The following is a 27,024-nucleotide window of genomic DNA, read 5'->3' as shown; positions in this document are numbered from 1 at the left end:
ATACGTCATTTTAAAGGCCTCTGTCTCCTCTGTCAGATGGCGGTGCAGCAGCTGATGTCAACGATGCAGCAGCTGATGCAGGTGGCTTGGTGAGGATACTGTACATAAAGTATGGAGCGCACCAAGCCACCTGGTTACCTCACACACACTCACCAAGCCACCTGGGTACCGCACACACACACTCACCAAGCTACCTGCATCAACTGCTGCATTGTTAATAAGCTATAGATTTATATGGAATTTGTTCATCTATTCGTTAGTCTATTCCACTATAGCTATATCCGCGTGATTGGGTTTAGTTCTCATTTATTTAGTCATTTGCAGTGTGTGTGTAATGCTCACGATGCCTCGTTGAGTCATGACTATGAATGTAAAATGTAATTGTTAATGATACAAATATTGTCATATTTATTATTATTATATTTATTTAATTCCGAGGATGTCTGTAGAATCGACGTTAACGCAATCACCATGATTTATCTCAAACAAAGCCGTTAAAAACGTGGGTGCACACCAATACATCCAAATATAGTCGTATTTATTATTATTATATTTATTTAATTCTGACGATGTGTGTAGAATCAAAGTGAACACAATCACCAAAGATTTCTCCAAAATGAAGCTGTTAAAAACACTGAAAAAGCGCTTTACAATGTAGGGTGGAAATTGCCTCCTTCACCACTTAGTGACCTACCTAGTGCGCTACCTGGGACCTACCTATTGACCTACCTGGTGACCTACCCAGTGAGCTACCTGGGACCTACCTAGTGACCTACCTAGTGACCTACCTGGTGACCTACCTAGTGACCAGTGATGCCACAGATTACTTGTAAAAGTAATCTGATTACTGATTACTCCTTTAAAAAGTAATCTTAGTTACTTTACTGATTACTTGATTATCAGAGTAACTTAGTTACTTTGAAAGTAACTAGGTTACGAAGTCGTCCCCCCTGCTGCTGCCACAACATAAGAATGACAAAAAAAATTGAGTAAAATGTACTCAGTTTGAGTAAAATGTACTAATAGGGCAGGTAGGCCTATCTATATCTATATCTAGACACTGAGGTGTCTGTATACGTATATGTGTGTGTGGATATGGATATGGTGCGTCTGTCTATGTCTGGGTCTCTTAATATGTCATGATGTGCTCTGTCCTTGTGTCCATGACTGTATTGTGACCTGTATCCCTACTATGTCTATGTGCTTTTGTTGTGTTTTTATTCTAATGTATTTATCTTGATTTTATTCTGTTTTTATTGCTAACCCTTTTTTTTACACAGGATTTTAGCCTGTACCTTCTGGCAGGGGGACTACCAATGGAAATTAGCCTTTTGGCTAAAATTGGGTGCATTTACATTTGTAAAATGTTTTATTAATGTACACTGTCCCCCTTGAACAAATAAAGTAAACCTAAACCTAACCTAAACCTATAGATCTATAGATTTCACAAAAGATAAATGGTCAATAACACCACATGTAGGCTGATATGTAGCCTACCTTTGAGGCCTGCCCCCATTCAGATATGGTTCTAATGTTCCTAGTGAAACAGGGGAGAGGGGTGAGTAAACCAGTGATTATATCTCAGTACTAGTGAAACAGGGGAGAGGGGTGAGTAAACCAGTGATTATATCTCAGTAACAGAATCTTCTCAAACCTCTTGTCAGAAAGTCTGTTCCTTCTGCTACTGACAACCTACATACTGCAGTATGGTGTTCCATGTTCATGAATAGTGCAATGCAAAAGATGTTTAACTCAAAGGTGGAACATACTGTTTGGCTGGTGCAGCTCCGAGTCCTGTAGAAGTCTTAAAGATTAACGCGTTAGATTACTATTTTCGGGGAAAAGTAATCAGATTACAATAAGTGGCATCACTGCTAGTGACCTACCTGGTGACCTACCTAATGACCTACCTAGTGACCTACCTAGTGACCTACCTAGTGACCTACCTGGTGACCTACCTGGGACCTACCTAGTGACCTACCTGGGACCTACCTAGTGACCTACCTAGTGACCTACCTGGGACCTACCTGGTAACCTACGTAGTGACCTACCTGGGACCTACCTAGTGACCTACCTGGGACCTACCTGAGACCTACCTAGTGACCTACCTGGGACCTACCTAGTGACCTACGTGGGACCTACCTAGTGACCTACCTAGCGACCTATCTAAGGACCTATCTTGAATCTACCTAGCGACCTACCTGAGACCAGGGACCAGTTCTCCAGACAGCAGGACAGGGCAGGCGGTTACAGGGTCGCTTGCCTTCCGGACGGTCATCGTTGCAGTATTTACTGTGGACTGACCGCTGGGAACCGCTCACGCCAGGATGCAGACAGCGAACCCAACGAGTCTGAACACCTGTCTGTCCACAAGACACACTGCAGTCTTCCCAGTCACCTGTTACCCAGCTGAGAGAGAGATACAGAGAGAGGGGGAGAGAGACAGAGAGATACACAGAGATAGAGAGACATACAGAGAGGAGGGGAGATAGAGACAAAGAGAGAGATACAGAGAGATAAGAGACAAGGGGCTTGTCAACACAATGTTTCAACAAGCACTGTATTGCTTCCCCCCCTGTATCAACCAGGGTAATCCAAGATGGCGCGGTCCACGGCTGATTTGGCGTTACAGTGTGTTGTGTTTGGTTTGTTCTGTGCTGTATCTGTGTCCTGTCTAACTTCTTACACAAAAGAAGAGCTTCTGCACATCGGGTGTTCAACCCCACCGGACACTACTCACCTGTCCCATGGATTTATTGGATATTCTGGTTAGGGGGACTCCGACTCAGGCGGCTGAGGTGGGAGAAGGAGGTGGCCAGGCGCAGTGGAGATGTGGATCGGTTCAGGCAGGCCAAGTACAAGTTCGCCAAAGAGGTGAGGGATGCGAGACTTCGCTTCTCAGAGAAACTGTGGCAGCAGCTCTCTGACGGGAATTCCGCCTCCATCTGGAAAGGCCTCAAGACCATCACTAACTATAATCCAAAGTCCCCACAGACGTCTGACAACCTCCCCCCCCCGCCCTCTTCATCCCCCTCCCGGCCACAACCACTATCCCTGCACCCCAGTGGGCCCCCCCCCCCCTCCTCCCCGCTTCTCCCCCTCCCCCCCTCAACTGACCCCCACCCCATCTCTCTGTCTCAGTGAGGGAGGTGAAACGGCTGTTTATGAGTCAGAATCCCCGGAAGGCCGGTCCAGACTCTGTCTCCCCCTCTGTCCTGAAACACTGCACTGACCAGCTCACCCCGGTGTTTACCACCATTTGCAATGCCTCGCTGGAGTTGTGTCACATCCCAGCGTGCTTCAAGGCCTCAACCATCATCCCCGTCCCCAAGAAGGCCAAGGTCACGAGCCTTAATGACTACAGACCCGTCACCCTGACCTCTGTGGTCATGAAGGTCCTGGAGCGCCTTGTCCACAGATCCTGTGCTGGACCCGCTGAAGTTCGCGTACAGAGCCAACAGATGCATGGAGGACGCCGCGAACATGGCTCTGCACTACACGCTGGAACATCTGGACTATGCAGGCAACTACGTCAGGATCCTGTTTGTGGACTTCAGCTCGGCCTTTAACACTATGCTTCCACCCATTACGTGGCACGGTGGTGTACATTTACATTTACATTTTGTCATTTAGCTGACACTTTTATCCAAAGCGACTTACAAGTTCTGTACGACAAGTCATCAGGAAGGGCACAACTCTATCAGCTGAGTAACAATGTTCATCAAAGTATGACAGTAAGGTTAGTTAGGGTTAGATTATTATTATTATAATTTTTTCACATAATGGTTGAAGAAGTGCGTCTTTAGTCTCGTGTATGTGCTATTCATAGTTTAGATGGTACACCTTTACAAAGAGTCGAACACACAAAATACTTGGGTGTTTGGCTTGACTCTGAATTATCATTTAAGTGTCACATTGATCATATTGCAAGAAAAATGTATCTTAGTGTGGGTATTCTCTATCGCTCCAGAAACTGTTTAACTCTTTCTGTTAGAAAAAAGCTTGTAATTCAACTTATTTTGCCACTTATGGATTATGCAGATATTGTCTACCAGGTTGCATCCAAAACAAATCTCATTCCTCTCAATACATCTTACAATAAATTATGCAGATTTGCTCTTGGATGCCCTTTTACAACTCATCACTGTCTAATGTATGAAACACTGAATTTGCCCTCTCCCACTGTAAGAAGACAGCGCCACTGGTTACAATTTATTTTCAAATGTATTCATCTTAATTATCCACAATATCTAAAACAATACTTGACTCCATATTATTCCAATTATTATTTAAGGCATTCTAGCCAACTCTATTTTTGCATACCTACACTTTCAACACTCTCAAAAGCAACAGCCAAGAAAGCCTTTTTGTTCAAAGCCCCTTCTGATTGGAATAACTTACCTGCAAATACTCGTTCCATCTCATCTTTTTATTTATTTAAAAATGCGCTGTCTTCTTACTTCCATAGTACATGTACATGTTTTTAGTTTATCATTTTTATCATTTTTAGTTTATCATTTTTAGTTATAATTTATATATTGCATACTATCATGACTTTCATTACTTATCTCGTACGAAGTAACGATCCATTCCTATCCTTGCTGGATTTTTGTTTTGTTTTGTTTGTCCTGTTTATTTTGTGATCTTGTATGTTGGTTTACTTATTTTGTCATTTCATTTCTCAGTTGATTTTGTTGTTGTAGACTGTTTTGATGTCCAATGTTTTTTGTGTGTGTTTTTTTCTTTTTCTGAAAAGTACATACGCTGTATTGTGTTAGGATCCCCTCGAAAACGAGATGCTACATCTCAAGGGGTTATTCCGAATAAAGAATTTCAATATTTAGTCGACGGCAAAAGATTGGACGGGTTTCGGCTGTCCAACTGGGGTGGGTAGTTCATTCCACCATTGTGGGGCAAGGACTGAGAATAGGCGACTTCTCTTTGATGACCCTCCCGGAGCTCGGATAGGAGTGTGTCTGAGGCGGCCAGAAGATGCAGAGCGTCGGGGTCTTGAGGGTGTGTAGTTAGAGACCATTGACCGGAGGTAGGTGGGAGCGGTTCCCTTTGCCGCACGGTATGCCAGGTCGAGGGCCTTGAAGCGGATTCGTGCAGAAATGGGGAGCCAGGGCAGGTCCCTAAGAAGTGGGGTGACATGGGCCGACTTCGGTAGGTTTGAGATCAGGCGGGCCGCTGCGGTGTAGTGGCAAGAAGGTCCAGGGTTCGATTCCCGCTTGGGGACCAGGTTTCCGCGTTGCCAGGTACCCAGGTGGGGTATCTCCCAGGCCTTTCTCTGTGGAATTTGCACGTTCTCCCCCCGTGCTCGCAAGGGTTTCCCCCCCGATAAGATAAACCCAATGGAAAAACATGCACAACAGATCGCTGACGTTGTCGCGTCCTTGACGAAGACGGGCAGGAGCACTTGGATTGGTCCCCGGGCGTGGTACCTCGCCGACGCCCTGTCTGCTCCCGGCTGCCCTTTGGGGGAAGGACAACAGGATGGGTTAAGCGCAGAGCTCAATCACATCGGCGACTGAGAAAATGACAATGCATGTGTGTGTGTGCATTCCTATTTGTGTGTGCCGCTCCTGTAACTGAGGGGTACAATTCCCTGACTGTATTACTAGATATGATACTTACTACCACTACCTTTGTACTTAATATTCGGCCACCCAGTACACGGCATAAATATATTATGATGAACACTGTCACGTAGATGAAACGGATCCAACACAAATGTACGAATTAGAAATAGGTCTTTATTTCTACACAGCGATGGTGTGTAGAGCAAGCACTTAATCAAATCAATCACATTTATGAATGGGAATTAGTATGCACTTTTATGGCAAGAGTATTCGTCGGTATATCAATAGAGAATGTCCAATCTCTGTACATATACGACCTGGAATAGTTAAGGAATAACAGCAATGATACTTGAATGATTATATACTGGATACACTAGGGGGGGTTAATCCGGTCGCTTGTAAGCCGACAGGAGTAGGAAGGGGGGGGGGGGGTAGAATCCGGCTGCCTCATCCGGCCAAGGGTATCCCAGGTGAACCCACTGTAGTGCCGTTCAATGCGCCGGCGATCCTTGGACCACAGATGAAAGCAGGTGGACTCTTTGTGGGCCGGCGTCCTCCGGTCCACGGAGGAGAGACGTGAAGCGACCTCGTCTTGCAGAGCGTCTCCTCACCTTGCGTCCTCTCCAGGGGGGGGGGTTCCAACACACGGCAGTGTCGGGGGTCTTTATCCACGGAATAATCAACGTATACAAAGCATAATCCGTGCCTGGGAAGGCGGGCTGTCGTCGGTAGAATAATCCGGTATACAGGTCCACTCGCTCGTCGGCTCTGGGGCTCCTCGGGTGCAGCTTCGCGTGGGGTCAACCACCCTGGATAAGCAGCCAGTTCTCTGCCCGAAACGATGGGGTACTGAACTACGGTAGTATTCTCACCGCACGAAGCACTATATATTAACAGACTATTATTAGCTTAATAGACTACGTCCAACTCGACGATATAGTGCCAAATATGACTATTCAAATATTAATATACACGATGTCTCAATACCGATGGTAAGCCGAACTTGGCCTTACTCCCACACGTGGCGTCGCGGGGAGGCTTTACGTCTGTGACTCTATTGGAGGGTAAGAAACTGGACTGAAAAGAAAGTCCTACTTTAGTAGCGCAGTATATATACGCACTATGAACAAATAGTCCCATTAGTGGTGCGGTAGCCAGATTCCTACGCGGAACTAGGACTTGTTCGTACATGTTGAGCGGTACGTTTGAACTGGGTCTGAGGGGTATGGCAGCCTGGCACCAAGGTCTCGACCAATAGTAGAATGGAGACTATTATGGGATGTTCAGTAGGCTAGAATGGATATTCAATGCATATTGTACAAGGAATATACAAGGGATATCAGGGAATATTAGAGAATATACAAATACAATTAAATATATATATATAAATAAATATATATATTCGGTTTAATCTGGCCCTTCACAACAGCCACCCCCTGATTGGTCCCAGACCTAATCAGTTAAACAGAGACAGATTAATCGCGTTGTCTATTTACACATAAGGGTTTGCTGTAGGGGTCAGTCAACTTCACAAAGTCATAGGGTTATAGGGTCATGGTCATCATCGATTGTGTCTGGGAGTCGGGGCAGTTCTATGAGCCTCGCCACGGGACGGGTGTAAGTGCGACCCTGGACGAGCACTTCAGCTGCTCGGACCTTGCCGTCGGCACCGGTGATCACTTTGCTTACGCGGCCGGCCGGCCACATAGCTCTGGGCAGTGATTGATCAATAATCATGACGACTGTTCCTTCTGTCAAATTGTCTCTCTCCTTTACCCACTTCTGGCGGGTCTGTAGAGACGGTAGGTAGTGCAGTAGGAAACTGCTCCAAAACTTGTCGGCTAATACTTGGCTGTACCTCCACATTCGTCGGCCGTTCGCTTCTTCAGGCCGGTACATTGTCTGGGGTAACGCGGAATCTAGCCGCCCCATCAGGAGTGTGTTGGGGGTAACTGGGTCGATATCCGCCACATCACTGGAGACATATCCGAGGGGCTTCGAGTTAAGTACTCCCTCAATCTCCGTGAGGACTGTCATTAGGACTTCTTCCGCCACAGTCTGGGCCCCAAGTACTGCGTACAGGGCTGTCTTTATGGAGCGCACTTCTCGTTCCCAAGTGCCACCGAAGTGGGGTGCGTTTGGGGGGTTGAATTGGAAATCAACCTGTGCTGGAGCGAGGTGGGTCCTAAGTTCTGGGCCCATAGCTTGGAAGCTCTCTCTCAGCTCTCTTTCGCCGCCTTTGAAGTTTGTCCCATGATCGGACAATAGGGTAGACGGTCTTCCTTTCCGTGATGTGAATCTACGGAAGGCCATAAGGAATGAGTCTGTGCTCATGGTCGGGAGAAGCTCGATGTGTATCGCTCTGGTGGTCATGCATTTGAATACAATACCCCACCGCTTCTCGGTTCCTCTTCCTTTCTTTATGTGCAGCGGGCCAAAGCAGTCCATACCCGTTGAGTGGAATGGCTTGTCACCGATTCGGAGGCGACATGGAGGAAGGTCAGCCATCCTTGGTATGCTGGGCTGCGCGCGCCACTTGCGGCAGTCTAGACATGTTCGCTGGAAGCGTCGTACCGCCTCTCTTCCTTGTAGGATCCAGTAACGACGTCTGATTTCCGCGAAGACTCTTTCTGCTCCTGCGTGATGTACATCCTCATCGTATTTCTTTATAATCAGCTCTGTGACCTTGTGTCGGCTGTTCAATACGATCGGGTATTTAATGTCATCCGGTAGATTGGGGGCTCTGCGTAGGCGACCACCCACTCTGATGAGGGTATGAGCGTCGCTCTCGGGGGCCAGATGAATTAATCTGCTGTCGGATGGGACGGGCTTTCCTCCCTGTAGACAGGCCAATTCATCGGGGAACGAGTCTCTCTGGGCTCGCTGCAGTAGAAGCAATTCTGCTTCCTCGTAGTTAGCTGCTGACATATCAGCGGGGGACTTGCACTCCGGGTGGTACCGCAGGAGTGTTCTTTGTTGTGCACTCTCTATGGACGTGCAATCGTCTATGTTAGGGTCGGTGGAGGCTACGGTGCTCAATCCACAGAACACAGACTTCTTATTTTCCACCTCCTCTGGACTTGCTTCCCTCGGGATAGGCATGGGCCACTGTCCTTCCGGGAGTCTTAGGAATGCGGGGCCGTCACTGTAAGCATTGTGACGGGTGAGGTCATCCAGGGGCATCCCCCGGGTGATGACGTCAGCTGGGTTCTGTTTTGTATCAACGTAGCGCCACTCTGTTTCTCCGGTTAACTCTTCGGTTAAGTCTTGAATCTCGGTGACTCTGACTCCCACGAAGACTTTGTACTTGCATGAGTCCGATTGGATCCAGGCGAGTACTGTCGTGGAATCTGACCACAGGATTGTTCTAGACACCGGTATGGTGAGCTCACGTTGGATGAGCGTGGCTAGGTGCGCTCAGGCTAGGGCTGCGCAGAGCTCTAGATGTGGGATAGATTGTTGCTTGCGTAGGGCTATTCTCGAGCGGGCGAGGACAAATGCTGTGTAGATCTCTCCCCCCTTTTCTTGGGCCCGCAAGTAGGCTACTGATCCGTATGCGACCTCTGAGGCGTCACTGAAGACGTGTAAGTCCATTTTACATGTCTCTGGCCTCACCGTGGGTGGGAAGTAGCTTCGGCGCATATTAACGCCTGGGAGTGAGTGGAGCTCCATCTCCCACTCTCTCCAGGTGGATGCAAGGTGTGCGGGAATGGGGTCGTCCCAGCCCTGGTCCTTGTCCCACAATGCTCGTACAATCATTTTTGCCCTGGTGGTGTACGGTAGAATACATCCTAGCGGGTCATATTGTCGGGCGAGTGTTGTGTACACACTCCGTCTGGTGGTCGGCGCCGCCGCCGGCCTTCCCTGCTCTGTAGTCAGGGGCTTGTGTCTGTAGTGAAGCGAATCTGTTTTGAATCGCCACACCAATCCCAGGGTCATCTCCTGGGCTTCTCCCGGGATTGTAGCCATCCAGGTCTCGCTGCTGGCTGCCTTGTCCTCGGAGGAGAGGCTGCGCAGTACTTGCGGATCGCTGCTGGCCCACTGCCTGAGATCAAAGCCGCCTTTGATCAATGAGGCGCAGAGTTTAATCAGGAGAGCCTCGGCTTCTTCCTGGGTTGAAAGGCTTTGTAGACAGTTGTCTACGTAGAAGCTGTTCTTTACGCTGTGTCGGACCTCTTCGTCCGCTGCTGGGTCCTCTGCTACATGTTTCTGTAGTGCAAATGTAGCACAGCAGGGGCTGCGCGTCGTTCCGAAGGGGAGGACTTCCCCTTGGTAGATGGCTGGGTGCTCATCTCCTGGCTTCTCTCTCCATAGGAACCGTAACAGGGGCTTGTCCTCCTCTACTAATCTCACCTGCAGGAACATTCCTTTAATGTCCCCGCTGATGGCCACCTTTTCCTGGCGGAAGCGGAGTAGAACGCCGAGTAGGGAGGGGCCGAGTGTGGGACCGGGCAGTAACTCTTTATTCAGATTTTGGGATCCGATCTGGTAGCTGCAGTTAAATACTATGCGGTCTTTACCGTTGTGATGGATCTTGTGGTGAGGCACGTACCACGATTCAGTGGTCTGGTCAGCCTCTTTAATGTCCATCTTTGTGACGTGTCCCGCTGTGATGAGCTTCTCAATCTCAGCGCGGTATACACTCTCTTGGGCGGGGTTCTTGGCTAAGCGCCGCTCCGTGTTCAGCAGGTACCGTTCTGTGGCGTCTGTCTTGGCGTGGAAAGTAGGCATTCCTTCTCGCCGCAGGAGTGGCGTGGCGTATCTCAACACGCCGTTGACCGGGACTCTCTTGGTCCCTGTCTCGAGGAGGTGAATGGCGTAAATGTCATCTTTAGAGCGAATGTCTTTCTTTCCGTTCTTAAAGGGCATTTGTTCCAAGGTCCATAGCCGCTCTACGTGTTGCAGGAGTGCGGTTTCTCCCTCTGTGACTCGGGAGTGGAGACATCTAGTGGCTGTACTTCGGTTGAGAGATTTGGCGAGCGGGCCTTGGAGAGTCCATCCCAAACGGGTCTCGACTGCTGCAGGACAGCCTCGGGGTCCGGTATGAACCCGGTCTATCGGGACAATGAGGTCTGCATGGTCGGAGCCTATCAACAGGGTCGGCATAGCATTGTCTATGAGCGGGATCGGTAACTTGCGCAGATGTGCATATTTCTCCATCAGCTTGGCGACGGGGTATGTGTACCGCGACAGTCCTATTTCTTGGCTGGTGAAAGCGTCTGTAATCTGGTACCGTCGCTCAGGCTGGCCGCTTGCTGCGATAGAGAATGAGACATTCTCGCCCTTTATCGTCTTCAAATCTCGTCTTATTGTCCGAATTGTCATTTGGGTTTCGCTTCCCCGCAGCCCTAGCTGGGCCGCAGCGGAGGCGAGCAGCAGGGTCTTCTCTGACCCGTCATCGAGGACGGCGTAAGTGTCCAGGACTTTATTCTGGTAGCTTAGTGTCACACGCACTACTTTTAGGAGTACTCGGGCTCCACTGCTGCTGGCGGGATCGATGTACATGACGCTCGCTTTGCTGCTGGATGGTGCGGGTGAAGGGCGCCGTCTGTTACTGTCGTGAAGTATGTCCAGATGGGCTCCATCGCACTTGGTGCACCTTTTCTTTAAGCGGCATTCGGCTGCCATGTGTGAGCGCGCACAGCGAAAACAGCGCTTGTTGGACTTTATCCATTGACTTGCTTCCTCCGCGTTCAGCTTGGGGAAGGAGTCACATTGCGCTAGCCAGTGTTCTTTCTCACAGTAGGGGCACACTATCTTCCACTTCTCCGTTCTGGAGGGGGTACTGTGGCTCCTGCTGCTCGGTACTGACTCCGATTGGTGCATCACAGTCACCGATCTTCTTCCATCATTTAGTCGTCTGGTTCCTTCTCTGGAGCCAGGGGTGCTCCGTCCGAATGTATCTAGCCGTAGGCTGCTGACTTCTCTCGCCAGGAAGTCTGCTAGATCGAGGAGGTTCGGTTCGGGGCCATTCGGGTCTCGGTGGTCCCTCTGCCGCCTAAAACGCTCCTGTCGAGCGGGCGGCAGTTTCTCCAAGATCCTTTCCACATTTGAGTTGGCGTAAAGTTCGTGCCTCCCCTTCTCTCTCTGCGCTCCCAACATCCCTACCAGGGACTGCACTCTGATGGACAGGTCGTCCAGTGCTCGATTGTCTATTGCTGGGGGTAAGCGGTCGATGTGTCGGATCTCCTGGATCACGTAATCCCATATGCGCCCATACCTCTGGTCCAATGCTACCAGCGCTGCTGTGTATGGGGTGGTGGAAGTCGCGTAGGCGAGCGCTATATTATGTGCGCGGGGTACCTTTAAGTGCTTCAGTAGGATGGCGTATTTATGGCGTTCATCCAATACATCCACCAACATGGTCTCCAGACACATGCGGAGTTCTGTATACTGGGCCCGGTTCTCTTGGGTGAAGTCGGGTACCATAGGCGTGCCAATGTATGACGCTGACTGTGGATACATCGGCGAGCGTTGGGGGAGAGGCCTCCTAGGCGAGTCTCCTCCCGCTCCTTGGTATGGGCTGGTACCGGCAGTGTACCATGGCCCGCTTGTCCAGGTGCTGTTCCTCGGTGCGGGTCGTGCGTCGTGCTCACCCGTGTATAGAGTCGGGGGTCTGTAGCGCAGCTCCGCGGGAGTATAGCCTGGGCTGTACCGGACCTCCTGGTCCGGTAGAGTACTGTGCTGTCGTCGGGCGTGGTTCTCCTCCTCTTCCTCTTCGTCTTCAGTTAGGTCATCCAGTGCTTGTAGTCTCTGGTTTAGCCTCTCCACAGGATATGCTGCTCCTTCCCGGTTGCTAGGTCTCGCTTGGACCGGTGGGGGGAGGTGGTCTGTGGGGGGTATAGACCTCGTCTGTTGGTCAAGTTCAGGGTTGTTTACTCGGCTAGGGGATGCCGCCCTGGAGGTGTGTCTAGACGAGTTCCTGGAGCCTCTGGCGGAGGGAGAGGGTGTTGTCCGTCTGATCAGCTGTTCTATTAGTTGCGCTTGCTGTCTGTCGCGCTCTGCGTCCCGTAGAGCACCAGCAGCTGCTCGCTGGCTGTCTGCTCGGTCTCGGGCCACATTCTCTTCCCTCTGAATGCGTCTTATTTCTAGACGTATATGCTCTTCTTCGCTCCGCTGCTGGATCTGCAGTCGGTCGCGTTCAGCAGCGGCGTTCAGGCTGATGAGGAAGGCCTGCTGTAGGGTCCTCTCTGCCTCGCTGGGAGAAGGCGGTTGTATAGGGGAGCCTTCCCTCGGGGTACTCCTTGCGGAGCCTTGGAGCTCTATCTCCACGGTGCTCTCCCCGTCTTCTTCCGTGCCGAGTTCTCTCTCGGTAGCGTTGTATTCCTCCCGGGACTCATCGGGGACTACTTCTTCAGTACTGGCGGGGTGTGAAGTCATGTCTGGTTCCCACTGGTCCCCACCGTGAACTTGGTCAGTTACATTAGAACCCGTAGGGGCCTCTATGGTCGGGGTAGTCTGGGCGTTGGGGTTAGACATACTTTTACTTTCTAGTTTTACCGCGTTTACTGTTAGTAGAAGACTAGGTTGTTGACTGACAGCGTAAGCCTCTAAGTACTGAGGGAGCCGTCGTTCGCGCTGCGGGCGTTGGTTAGGAGGATCGTTTCGTGGAGTGTTCATCATAGGCCATTTCAATATTAATAACACTATATTAATATTACACTGATTACCCTCCGGCTCGAAGGACCAATTGTAACTGAGGGGTACAATTCCCTGACTGTATTACTAGATATGATACTTACTACCACTACCTTTGTACTTAATATTCGGCCACCCAGTACACGGCATAAATATATTATGATGAACACTGTCACGTAGATGAAACGGATCCAACACAAATGTACGAATTAGAAATAGGTCTTTATTTCTACACAGCGATGGTGTGTAGAGCAAGCACTTAATCAAATCAATCACATTTATGAATGGGAATTAGTATGCACTTTTATGGCAAGAGTATTCGTCGGTATATCAATAGAGAATGTCCAATCTCTGAAGGCGCAGGTGGTACATATACGACCTGGAATAGTTAAGGAATAACAGCAATGATACTTGAATGATTATATACTGGATACACTAGGGGGGGGTTAATCCGGTCGCTTGTAAGCCGACAGGAGTAGGAAGGGGGGGGGGGTAGAATCCGGCTGCCTCATCCGGCCAAGGGTATCCCAGGTGAACCCACTGTAGTGCCGTTCAATGCGCCGGCGATCCTTGGACCACAGATGAAAGCAGGTGGACTCTTTGTGGGCCGGCGTCCTCCGGTCCACGGAGGAGAGACGTGAAGCGACCTCGTCTTGCAGAGCGTCTCCTCACCTTGCGTCCTCTCCAGGGGGGGGGGTTCCAACACACGGCAGTGTCGGGGGTCTTTATCCACGGAATAATCAACGTATACAAAGCATAATCCGTGCCTGGGAAGGCGGGCTGTCGTCGGTAGAATAATCCGGTATACAGGTCCACTCGCTCGTCGGCTCTGGGGCTCCTCGGGTGCAGCTTCACGTGGGGTCAACCACCCTGGATAAGCAGCCAGTTCTCTGCCCGAAACGATGGGGTACTGAACTACGGTAGTATTCTCACCGCACGAAGCACTATATATTAACAGACTATTATTAGCTTAATAGACTACGTCCAACTCGACGATATAGTGCCAAATATGACTATTCAAATATTAATATACACGATGTCTCAATACCGATGGTAAGCCGAACTTGGCCTTACTCCCACACGTGGCGTCGCGGGGAGGCTTTACGTCTGTGACTCTATTGGAGGGTAAGAAACTGGACTGAAAAGAAAGTCCTACTTTAGTAGCGCAGTATATATACGCACTATGAACAAATAGTCCCATTAGTGGTGCGGTAGCCAGATTCCTACGCGGAACTAGGACTTGTTCGTACATGTTGAGCGGTACGTTTGAACTGGGTCTGAGGGGTATGGCAGCCTGGCACCAAGGTCTCGACCAATAGTAGAATGGAGACTATTATGGGATGTTCAGTAGGCTAGAATGGATATTCAATGCATATTGTACAAGGAATATACAAGGGATATCAGGGAATATTAGAGAATATACAAATACAATTAAATATATATATATATAAATAAATATATATATTCGGTTTAATCTGGCCCTTCACAACAGCTCCCATTGCATGTCCCATGTCGTTGCATGCCGAATAAAGACCTCTAAAGAGGTCCTGCATTATTATTATTATATCCTGGAGCACCAGCTATCCCTGCTGCAGGTGCCGGTCTCCACTCGCATGTGGATTACGGACTCGTTGCATGCCGAATAAAGACCTCTAAAGAGGTCCTGCATTATTATTATTATATCCTGGAGCACCAGCTATCCCTGCTGCAGGTGCCGGTCTCCACTCGCAGGTGGATTACGGACTTCCTGTTCAACAGGTCTCAGCGGGTGAAGCTGGGGAAGAGCATTTCCAGCTCTAGGTCCACCAGCACCGGTTCCCCGAAGGGCTGCGTCCTGTCTCCGCTACTGTTCTCCCTGTACACCAACAGCTGTGTTTCTCTCCACCCCTCGGTCAAGCTCCTAAAGTTTGCAGACGACACAACCCTGGTGGGCCTCATCTCCATGGGGGACGAGTCGGCCTACAGGAAGGAGATTGAGAGGCTGCAGAGTTGGTGCAGCTGCAACAACATTGATCTCAATGCTCTAAACACAGTGGAGATGGTGGTGGATGTTCAGAGGAAAGCAGCCCCGCCCCCTCCCATCATGCTGGGAGACACCCAGGTGGCCTCCGTGGAGTCATGCCGCTTTCTGGGCATGACCATCTCCCGGGATCTGAAGTGGGAGCTTAACACCATGACCATCTCCCGGGATCTGAAGTGGGAGCTTAACACCATGACCATCTCCCGGGATCTGAAGTGGGAGCTGCACCTCCTCATCCATCACCCTCAACATAGGGGCCCCACAGGGCTGTGTTCTGAGTCCCCTCCTCTACTCCCTGTACACACATGACTGTGTGGCTCAGCGGAGCAACAACACAATCATCAAATTTGCTGATGACACAGTAGTGGTGGGCCTGATCTCTGCAAACGACGAGAGGGCCTACCTGGAAGAGGTCAATGTCCTGGCGGGATGGTGCCAGGAGAACAGACTCTCCCTGAACGTCAGCAAAACAAAGGAGATGATTGTGGACTTTAGGAGGTCGGGGGTCAAGGACTACAGCCCCCTCAGCATCGACGGGGCACCGGTTGAGAGAGTGAACAGTTTTAAGTACCTCGGAGCCCACATATCCGAGGACTTGACATGGACCACACACATTGACAGTGTTGTGAAGAAGGCACGACAACGCCTCTACTTCCTCAGGCGCCTAAGGAAGTTCCAAGTCAGTCAGAAGATCCTTTTTTTTTTAAACTTTGACCAGTCAGCTGGTTCTTTTAGCGTTTATCGCTTTTTCATCGCATTCATACTTGGTCAAGTTCGACCGACAGAAGCAGGCTGAAAGGGTTCAGATGGGGGGAAGACACTCTGGGAAAGGCACGGCTGCCGTCCGGGATTCGAACGCGCTCAGCCCCAGATCCGTGACGAGCACGGTTGTCCACGGCGCTGAAATAGCACTCGCGGTACGTGGTGAGCTACTGGAGCTCCCCCAGTCAGAAGATCCTTAAAGGAAAACTCCAACATTTTGGGAAATTAGCTTATTTAACATCTTCCCTGGAGTTAGACAAGAAGATACATACCTTTTTTGTCTCTGTGCGTGCATTAGGCTTAGGGAACAGCCGCTCCGTTAGCGTAGCTTAGCTTCATCACTGGAAGTGGGGGAGATCCGGAGCTTCATCACTGGAAGTGGGGGAGATCCGGAGCCTGACGTTCCCTTACACTGTATACAGTCACGAAATACACTCCAAATACAACTCCAAAACGTTCATGTAAACATGTTGTGACCTGTGTATTCACCACGTGGAGAAATAAAAAATAATTGAATTAGACAATTACGTTTTATAAGCAAATATACTCTGAACTGTTTTTTGCCTAACCACTCCTCTCTGAGCGCAGTCAGTGATTTCAACGTGTCGTCGTGATTGTTGACATTCTCATTAATTCAAAGGATCCGAACCGATTGAAGTTTATGGATACCATGACATAAAATCCTCTTACCTTGACGATTAAAAGCCTCCCCAATTTAGAAAACAGTAATCCAATGGCTGGTATTGATATACTGCACGCTAACGGAGCTAACCGGACACTAAAGCTAACCGGACACTAAAGCTAATATAATGACTTCCTTTCTGGGGGGTTTCAAAATAAAAGAGCGACGTCTATAGCAGCCATTGGATTACTGTTTTCTAAATTGGGGAGGCTTTTAATCGTCAAGGTAAGAGGATTTTAAGTCATGGTATCCATAAACTTCAATCGGTTCGGATCCTTTGAATGAATGAGAATGTCAACAATCACGACGACACGTTGAAATCACTGACTGCGCTCAGAGAGGAGTGGTTAGGCAAAAAATAGTTCCGAGTATATTTGCTTATAAAACGTAATTGTCTAATTCAATTATTTTTTATTTCTCCACGTGGTGAATACACAGGTCACAACATGTTTACATGAACGTTTTGGAGTTGTATTTGGAGTGTATTTCGTGACTGTATACAGTGTAAGGGAACGTCAGGCACCGGATCTCCCCCACTTCCAGTGATGAAGCTCCGGATCTCCCCCACTTCCAGTGATGAAGCTAAGCTACGCTAACGGAGCGACTGTTCCCAAAGCTAAATGCACGCACAGAGACAAAAAAGGTATGTATCTTCTTGTCTAACTCCAGGGAAGATGTTAAATAAGCTAATTTCCCAAAATGTTGGAGTTTTCCTTTAAGAACTTCTACTCATGTACAATAGAGAGCATCCTGACTGGCAACATCACCTCCTGGTTTGGGAATAGCACTGCACAAGACCGAAGCAGACTACAAAGAGTGACACGTTCAGCGGAACGCACAATTGAAGGGGGGCTTCCCACCCTCCAGAACATTTACAACAAGCGGTGCAGGGGCAAGGCTAAGAGAATCATCAAGGACTCCAGCCACCCGAACAACTGCCTCTTTGAACTGCTGCGGTCAGGCAAGCGATACCGGAGTCTCAAGGCGAGCACAGAAAGACTCAGAAGAAGCTTCTATCCCCAGGCCATTAGGCTGCTCAACGAACAATAAACACTATACAACAACCATCAAATGCACACAGCACACACATCCACATGCACACACTCACTTTAAACAAACAACACACTGCAGCACCCACTCTCCACACGTTAGATCACCTAAACACACTTTATATTTATTGGTAAAGGATTTGCACTACAACTCGTACACCTTACTGTAAATTGTACCTAAATTGTACCTCATCCCATTTCTGCTTTGCACTATATAGTATTGTATATTAGTATATTGCATAGTATATTGTATATTGTATGGTAACTCAGTTACTTCTAGTCTGCATCGAATATTGTACATATGTCTATACTGAACACTGTGACCTCTATTTTTACTTCTTTTTACATGCTACTTTATTTTATTTCATACTTATCTTGTCTAGCACAGTCTCTGGAACGTAACAGTAAGAAGCATTTTGTATAAAAGTATTCTGTACTTCTGTATGACAACTATTAAAGAAACTTGAAACTTGAAACCATGGCCCTGCTGAAAAAGGCCCAGAAGAGGATGTTCTTCCTCCGAAAGCTGAAGAAGTTCAGACTGCCGAGGACCATGATGGCCCAATTTTATCATTGAATCCATCCTCACCCAATCCATCATCTCTTGGTTCCCCGCCACAGCGGCAAAGGATCTCGCCAAGCTGCAGCGGGTGATTCGCTCTGTGGAGAGGGTGATCGGCTGTCCCCTGCCCTCCCTCAAGTCCCTGCATGACTCCAGGGCGTTGAAGAGAGCAAGGAAGATCATGGCTGACCCTTCCCACCCTGGCCACGGCCTCTTTTTTCCCCTCAGCCGCCAGGCTGATCAATGACTGTGCATACACTGTAATGCCGCAGCAATTTCTTATGTGTTTACACAAATGGCTTAATAAAGGAATCTGGATCTGAAACAAAGACATATATGGAGCATTCTTGTAATGTAATTCAACTAGTGAAATTCAGCTCCTTGAATTGATTAAGTTCAAAGTGAATTCTATACTGGTACGTACACAGGATTAGAACAGGGTTTCATGTTGCAGTCTCTGTTGATGGCTCGTGGTTTATTGATGTTCACACAGTCTGTGCGATGAACCATCTTCCCATCTGCCTTACGACGACAGCCAAACCGCGTGTACTGTTGACCTACAAGATATTCAACTGTATATTTAGAATCATACAAGATAAGATATTAAACTGTATACTTAGAATCATACAATATATTATACTGTATACTTAGAATCATACAATATATTCAACTGTATACTTAGAATCATACAATATATTCAACTGTATATTTAGAAGCATACAAGATATTAAACTGTATACTTAGAATAATACAATATATTATACTGTATACTTAGAATCATACAAGATATTCAACTGTATACTTAGAATCATACAATATATTCAACTGTATATTTAGAATCATACAAGATATTAAACTGTATACTTAGAATAATACAAGATATTATACTGTATACTTAGAATCATACAAGATATTATAATGTATACTTAGAATCATACAATATGTTATACTGTATACCTAGAATCATACAAGATAATATTGTACACTGTATATTATTCCTTGTTCTAATCCTTTCTCAAAATCTAAATCTTATTTAACAATGATCTGATAATAAAAGGTCTTCTAGTTGAGACCTAACTAAACTACATTACTGGTATGTTTCTAGTTGAGACCTGACTAAACTACATTACTGGTATGTTTCTAGTTGAGACCTGACTAAACTACATTACTGGTATGTTTCTAGTTGAGACCTGGCTAAACTACATTACTGGTATGTTTCTAGTTGAGACCTGACTAAACTACATTACTGGTATGTTTCTAGTTGAGACCTGACTAAACTACATTACTGGTATGTTTCTAGTTGAGACCTGGCTAAACTACATTACTGGTATGTTTCTAGTTGAGACCTGGCTAAACTACATTACTGGTATGTTTCTAGTTGAGACCTGACTAAACTACATTACTGGTATGTTTCTAGTTGAGACCTGGCTAAACTACATTACTGGTATGTTTCTAGTTGAGACCTGGCTAAACTACATTACTGGTATGTTTCTAGTTGAGACCTGACTAAACTACATTACTGGTATGTTTCTAGTTGAGACCTGACTAAACTACATTACTGGTATGTTTCTAGTTGAGACCTGACTAAACTGGTATGTTTCTAGTTGAGACCTGGCTAAACTACATTACTGGTATGTTTCTAGTTGAGACCTGACTAAACTACATTACTGGTATTTTTCTAGTTGAGACCTGACTAAACTGATTTGTCCAGTCATGAGAGGCGAAACTGGAGGTGGTAACTTTTTCGAAACTGGTCAAGCGGTGTGTCAATCAAACAACAGCCATTTTAGCTTTCAACTGATGTGTTGGTTGAGAGACAATAACACAGCGTGATGCCGACAGACGTGTTGTGTTGTGACGTGCGACAGCCCGGGTCGGCTATTTAAGAGGTTAATACATTTAGCCACTTTACACTCATTACATCCACACTGTGATGATTGTATTGTAAATGAGAGCTATTTTTATTGTTGTATCAAACAGGGAAGAAAGACTGTCATGTTTTAAACTATGTGAGTTATGAAGAACATAATGACGGTGCAAGTATAGAGCACCACACATTTAGTATGTTTAGTGCTCAAATCCCTTTGTATAATATCCTATTTTACTGCTTTACACTCTGGGCTGCAATTCCTGTATGAAAGGTGCTATACAAATACAGTTTAATATTATTATTATTATTATTATTATTATTATTATTATTATTATTATTATAATAATTATTATTATTATTATTATTATTATTATTATTATTATTATTATTATTATTATTATTATTATTATTATTATTATTATTATTATTATTATTATTATTATTATTATTATTATTATTATTATTATTATTCTCTATGTCTCCCTGTCTCTCTGTCTCTTCTGTCTGTCTGTCTGTCTCTCTCAGTCTCTGTCTGTCGTACCTCCTCCGCAGGGCTTGGAGCAGTGAGACCACTTCTTCAGGGCCCATTCGTAGAACACCATGTCCTCCTGTACCTGGTTGGTCTCTATCAACACCTGGAGATCCTGCTCAAGGGTGTACTTATAGGACAACATTACCTTAGAGTCCCCCTCAGAACGGACCTGTAAAATACAATATAGAGTTCATTAGTAGTTAGTAATAGTTAGTTAGTCAGTCAGTCAGATGGATAGTTAGTTAGTTAGTTAAATGGTTAATTATTGAATTAATTATTTGTTAAATAATTAGTTTGTTAGTTAATTAGTTAATTAATTATTTTGTAAAATCTTTGTAAAACAGGCGATAGTCTGTGTAACCTTCTGTTATCAAACCAGCTAGTTAGTTAACAATAAATTATATATCCAGCTAGTTAGTTAACAGTAAGTTATCTATCCAGCTAGTTAGTTATACAAAACAGTATGTTATCTATCGGGCTAGTTAGTTATAAATAACAATATGTTATATATCCAGCTAGTTATACACTAAGTTATCTATCCAGCTAATTAGTTAACAGTAAGTTATATATCCAGCTAGTTAGTTATTAATACCCCACCATGATCAGAACCCCATATGTCAGTGGTCCAGTGGTCTCGAGGGCGTCTCGGTTGCGATCATTGCTGTACACCCATGCCACGCCCTTCTCAATCACTGTACGGGACTCTGGGGACTCGTCTTCATCATTTAGGAACAAGTCACCGGTTACCTGGTTTTTTACCGCTAAAAGAAAAAGAAGGTCCCATATTTTAACTTCAACCTCAACCTCAACATAATAATTTGGCTGAAATACAGTCTACAAAACAAGAACCACAAAGCAAGTACAAAACAAGTACCACAAAGTACCACAGTCTATTACAGGGCGCAAAAAATATAAATATCAAGATAGACGAAGGCCACTGATACTAAATCCATTTTGGTTATATAATATATTCCATAAGGATATGTATAAATAATGAACACCAAATCAAAACAATATGGAGTCGAGAGACGCTGGACTTATTCCACCTTTTCTCAGGAGCCTGTATCTCTCTGTCAAAATGTACTTAAGTTGAAAGTCTGAATATGACTACCTTGAGACACACCTCCCCAGGTGCAACTGGTATTGAGTGATTTAATACCTATAGAATAAGTCTGAGGTCTGAATGTGGAGTAGAACAACTTAATACCAAGAATTAGTCTGAGGTCTGAATGGAGAGTAGAACAACTTAATACCAATAATAAGTCTGATGTCTGAATGTGGAGTATGACAACTTAATCCCAATAATAAGTCTGATGTCTGAATGTGGAGTAGAACAACTTAATACCAAGAATAAGTCTGCCTGAATGGAGAGAACAACTTAATACCAATGATAGATCAGTACTGATGCTATACAAATTAATAACACCATAGTATAATCCAATTTAAATTATGATACCAAAATTATGGAAATACCATGATAATCGTTTTACTTTATTTAAAAAAAATAATACAGTGATATACTTCTTTGTAAGGGAAAATACTTCCTCTCACCAAGGATGTGTTCTGTTCCTCTTATGTCTTGGATGAGCAGGTGTCGAGCTCCTTTAGGGATCTCCAGGATCTTCACATAACCTAGGAAATGCAGCATGTTAAATACTCTTCACTGATTTGACTGATTTACCTGTGGGTGTTCCACCTTAGAAATATAAGACTAAAGCTTCCATTATAATAAATAAATTACTCAATAAATAAACAAATTAAATAATAAAGAAAGAAATGTAGAAAGCAAAGTCTCAATTATTTGTACCTCCTCTCCCCCTCCCCCATGCTGCTATGATGCCTGAATTTCCCCAAGGGGATCAATAAAGGAATATCTTGTCTTATCTTATTATCAATTAAATGTGCAGATTAATTTGAAAATGAATAAATATGCACAGAAATAGAACAATAAATAAATACATACATTTTCATATGTAATTATTTAATGTTTACATTTATTTAAGTTTTTATTTATTTCTCCATGTATTAATTTCCCTATTTATTTATTTATTTATTTCTGTATTTATTCACCCATATGTTAACAGAATCAGAGCTGGCCGGATATGACCAAATTAGGGCTTGTAGGCCAGCGCTTTAATCAATGGGAGGACGGGGATATTTGCGAACGCTTAAACTATATCTTAAATTATGGCTATGGGTCTAATACACCCGTCGCTTATCAATGACTTGCTTGCAGTCAACTTGTACAAAACGGATTGTTTTTTCATCGGTACATTTCCGTTTCATACCGTTTTGAATACGAGTATCGTTTTGGAGATTTCTAGTAATTCCAGAGAAAGACGCGATAATAGCCCTTTAGTGGACGTTGTAATTTTTCGGCTGATTTATGAATCGTTTTCAAATAAACGCTAGATTATCGATAGTATATGTGTCCTTATGCACGCTAGAGAAGCGGGCTGAAAAATCGATTATCCGTGCATTTCTCCGCGTCAACGGCACGCACACACACACACGTTGTGACCGCTGTGAAAAAACATCTGATTAACCCAATACTGGTAACATAGATTCCTTACCTCACATCTGATGTTCTGCAAAAAGATTAATCCAATTCCTGATCGCCATTCCAAATATCGCGTTTATTGATCCAACGTTATAGTCCAAAACACATAATCGACGCTGCTCCCAGCCTCCCAGTCAATGGGGTAACACGATACTGCTTGCCCGAGAAGGGAAAACCAGACCGGAGTTTTCTTTCTGATGCACAGTCCCAGCCAATCCAATCCAATGATGTGTAATACCAGCAAGGAGACGATAGGCAGCGGTATTTGCCCTTTTTGCAAGCTCAGACCCATTCCCAACGATAACATCAGGTTGGATGGATGAAAATGAATGGATATCGCTAATAAAAGAAATAACGATTAAAACCCGACTATACTCGTGATTGGCACTCAAGCGATGGCAAGTTAACCCGACTATACTCATGGTTGGCACTGAATGGGTTAATGAGGGGGTGTACCTAGATGGTCTAACTTAACAGCCATTGGTTAATCTATATTAGAGTTCACAGATCAATTGTACTTGTCTCGCTCTCCACTACTAGCCAATGCACATCCTTCCAGAAATTACAATTGCGAGAGATCTAATGATCTAATCTAATGATGGATATTCTCAGGGGGAAACTCAGAACACAGTGGGATCTTTTCGGGAGGGACTGAGACAAGAAATTGAGGCTATACATTCAGAAATGGCAATACGTTTGGAATGCCGGGGCCAAGAAAATTGGAGTGGAAATTGGGAAATATTTACATGACACACGAGATGACATGAAGTCTCGCAGATACCCGTGAACATAATAACAGCTGGGACAGATTGAAGGGGCGAGGACGAAAGAGTTGAAGTGGCCAAAGGATAAATGTTCTGATCTTGAAAGCATGATGTAAAACTTGAGGTTTACACACATACTGTAGATCTCTAGTTTATCCTGGAGGTTTCCTCTCCTGGTGGTGGTTGATCACACATAGATCTCTAGTTTATCCTGGAGGTTTCCTCTCCTGGTGGTGGTTGATCACACATACAGTAAGTCACTAGCGCCAAAGCCCCAAAAAGGAGAATGACCTAGACCCATCATCACCAGGATGCAGATCTTAAGACAGAACTTTGAAAAGCAACCAACCATATTCTAGATCAGCAAGGAATATAGAATATTTTTCTTAAACAATAAGGTATTGATTTAAAAACCCATGCAGCCGAAGCTTTTCTTTTGGCTCCCACACCCACCAATCATACTCACAGATTGATTATTTCCTATTAGATAGAAAACTTCTGTCACAGGTCAAGAAATATGAATATGAAACTATTATAAGTTCTGACCATGCCCCACGACCATGCAGGGCTATAACTATATTCTATATTATAGCTATGGATACAATACTATGGCCCATTTGACATCGAGTATCTATCCTTCAATATGTGAAAAAGAAATAATTTTATCATCCATACATTCCTGTTTTATACCGTGGTGAATATAAGTATGGTTTTAGAGCGGTCTAGGGTAATTCCTTGGAAGCTGGTAATAGCCCACAACATGTATTATACTAAATGCATTGGCGTTTCGTCCCTACACACGCTACAATAAAAAAATCAAATGCATATGATAGGTATTATATTCCATCATGAAAGGGTGGGGGGGGATTTTTTGATGATTTGATCATCACCAACGGAATACGTTGTGGACTAACGTTACACACATATGCTTGGATCGCAATGAAGACATTCTTGGATCAACGTAAGATTGATATCATATAGCCCTTACCTTGACTAGGATGTACCCCAAAAAGGATATTCCAATTATCTGATCGCCATTCCAAGTATTGATGTCCATCGTGTTGCCAACATAATCCACCACACAACATGGATCGGGAGTATTTGAATCTTCTCAATCCGAGCGTTATAACCGCTCGTCTTGCCCGGAGAAAAATAGCCGACCCGGACCCATATAATCGACGCACAGCCCAAGACACAAGGTTTCAAAGGGTGCTCGATACCGCCGCCTGGTAGGATGCAGCCGGTATTGCACTTTTGCGATCTCAGACTCATTCCCTATGATAACACCAGGCTCCCTGGATGGATAATGAATGGAAATATCGAATAAAAGAAATAACGATGAAAACCCAACTTTTCTCAGGTTTGGCGCTCAAGCGTCGGCGAGTTAATCCGACTTTACTCGGGTATGGCGTCCATTGAGTTAAGAGAGAAAGAAAGAATGAAACAAATAAATTAAAATTAAATAAAGAAATAATGAATGCAAGAAAGAAAGATAAATTCAGATTGATTTAACCACATCAGGCAAAAATGGGGCTAGTATTTTAGTTTTGATTGCATATCCAAAGTTATTTGCGATTTATTATACTTTATACTTATAGCACATGCATGAGTCTGGTCTCCTTTGAAAGGTAACATTCACTTTGAGTGCTAATGTAATAGAGTAACAGCGGTTTGAACTCAATGAAGTAAACGTTTTGTATACTCACATTTCTTTTTACTGGTTGCCAGATGCCTGTTTTTAAGTTCCAGCTGAGCTGGAAAACAGTCCCATAGCCTGAAGTCTTATGTAGTGCAGGTCCAAAGTTTATAAAAATTCCACGAAAAATGAATGTTTTACAAAGGTTTTTGTAATGTGTGTACCAGTAAAAATTCGGCATGATAATCCAAAATGGCCGTCCACTCCATTCATTCAGAGGCTCTCATCAAAACAATGGACTTCTTCGTCTTCTTGTGTCACCTTCCCCCACTCTCAGCGCTCATCTGGGATCGCTTTTGGATTAGACGCGCCTTGGCTACAACGGAGGTCAATCATTTTCACCGTCGGGGGTCATTGGTCCACTCAGGACAGGGGCAAACCGGACATGGTCACTTGTCCGAAAGGCTTGTCAAATGACGCTCGCCTGATATTTCGTCTTGTAACTCAAGACTGGAATCATGCAATAGGTTGAGTGGGGTGATGATTGAAAGGCGGCAAATTCAACTTTTCAACAATGTATTGGTTGATCAGCGAAAATGCAGCCCGGGGCCGACAGACGAGTGCAAAGAGCCGCGACATGCGTGCGAGTGCGTGGCGGCCCGCTGTCTGGCGCTTAAGAGGTTAAGAAAAAGGAAGGGCAGAGTCACCTGGCTTCCTGGTGCTTCTGGTGAAGTTTCCTTTGATGATCCTGCAGGTGGAGTTGTCTCCTCCACAAACTCCACAACGATCCTCCTGCTGGTCTGAAGCGATCTGGTGGTCACAGCCTACATGCTGAGATACAAGATACAATATGGAAAGCTGGTTAAATAGCAGGATTCACAAGAGTGCTATTGAGCTACCAGAATAGAATAGAATAGAAATACTTTATTCATCCCGTGGGAAATTTGGCACTACAAATCACTCACAGTAAACAGTAAACATTTAGGTAGACAAAACAAGTCACAAATAAGAATAAAAATAAGCATAAAGTGGTCGCCTGGCGATGCGATCGTCTGTCGCTCAACGACAATCACTTGGCCCCCCACACCAGAGCCGACCGTTCAGGTATAATAAGCTATATGTGTCGCTCTATCTAGCTGGGGGTGTGGTTACTTGTTTCCAGGGTGCGATCCACGGGGTGAGCTCGGTCCGCTATAGCTCCCCTAGATCAGACATCAGCTCCCTTGGGGGTCTCTAAAGCTCCCCTGGGGGTCTCTAAATTACTGAAAATAAATGCTACTTTTGCCATGCATTTCTCATTTTTCTGTAATTTTCTGTATCATCATCGTGTATAATAATAAACGTATGCTATTTTGGATGTATGATTA

At 45.4% G+C, this 27,024-nt stretch overlaps 1 protein-coding gene across 1 annotated transcript in view; it reads right to left on the bottom strand.

Annotated features, from left to right (window-relative positions):
- The window catches only part of LOC311233490 (A disintegrin and metalloproteinase with thrombospondin motifs 2-like), a 414,816-nt gene that overhangs the window by 69,919 nt on the left and 317,873 nt on the right, over positions 1 to 27,024 (bottom strand). Inside the window, exons 16-21 of the mRNA XM_084320457.1 lie at positions 26,365 to 26,488; positions 22,249 to 22,329; positions 21,295 to 21,458; positions 20,707 to 20,866; positions 18,720 to 18,852; positions 2,202 to 2,409 (exon numbers count right to left, since the gene is read on the bottom strand). Of these exons, the coding sequence (XP_084176583.1) occupies positions 2,202 to 2,409; positions 18,720 to 18,852; positions 20,707 to 20,866; positions 21,295 to 21,458; positions 22,249 to 22,329; positions 26,365 to 26,488 (870 nt within the window). The remainder of the gene's footprint in view (positions 1 to 2,201; positions 2,410 to 18,719; positions 18,853 to 20,706; positions 20,867 to 21,294; positions 21,459 to 22,248; positions 22,330 to 26,364; positions 26,489 to 27,024) is intronic.

This window comes from Notolepis coatsorum (assembly GCF_963971535.1).
Source record: "Notolepis coatsorum genome assembly, chromosome: 8".
Lineage (NCBI taxonomy): Eukaryota > Metazoa > Chordata > Actinopteri > Aulopiformes > Paralepididae > Notolepis > Notolepis coatsorum.
This window is presented reverse-complemented; position numbering and strand designations above follow the sequence as displayed.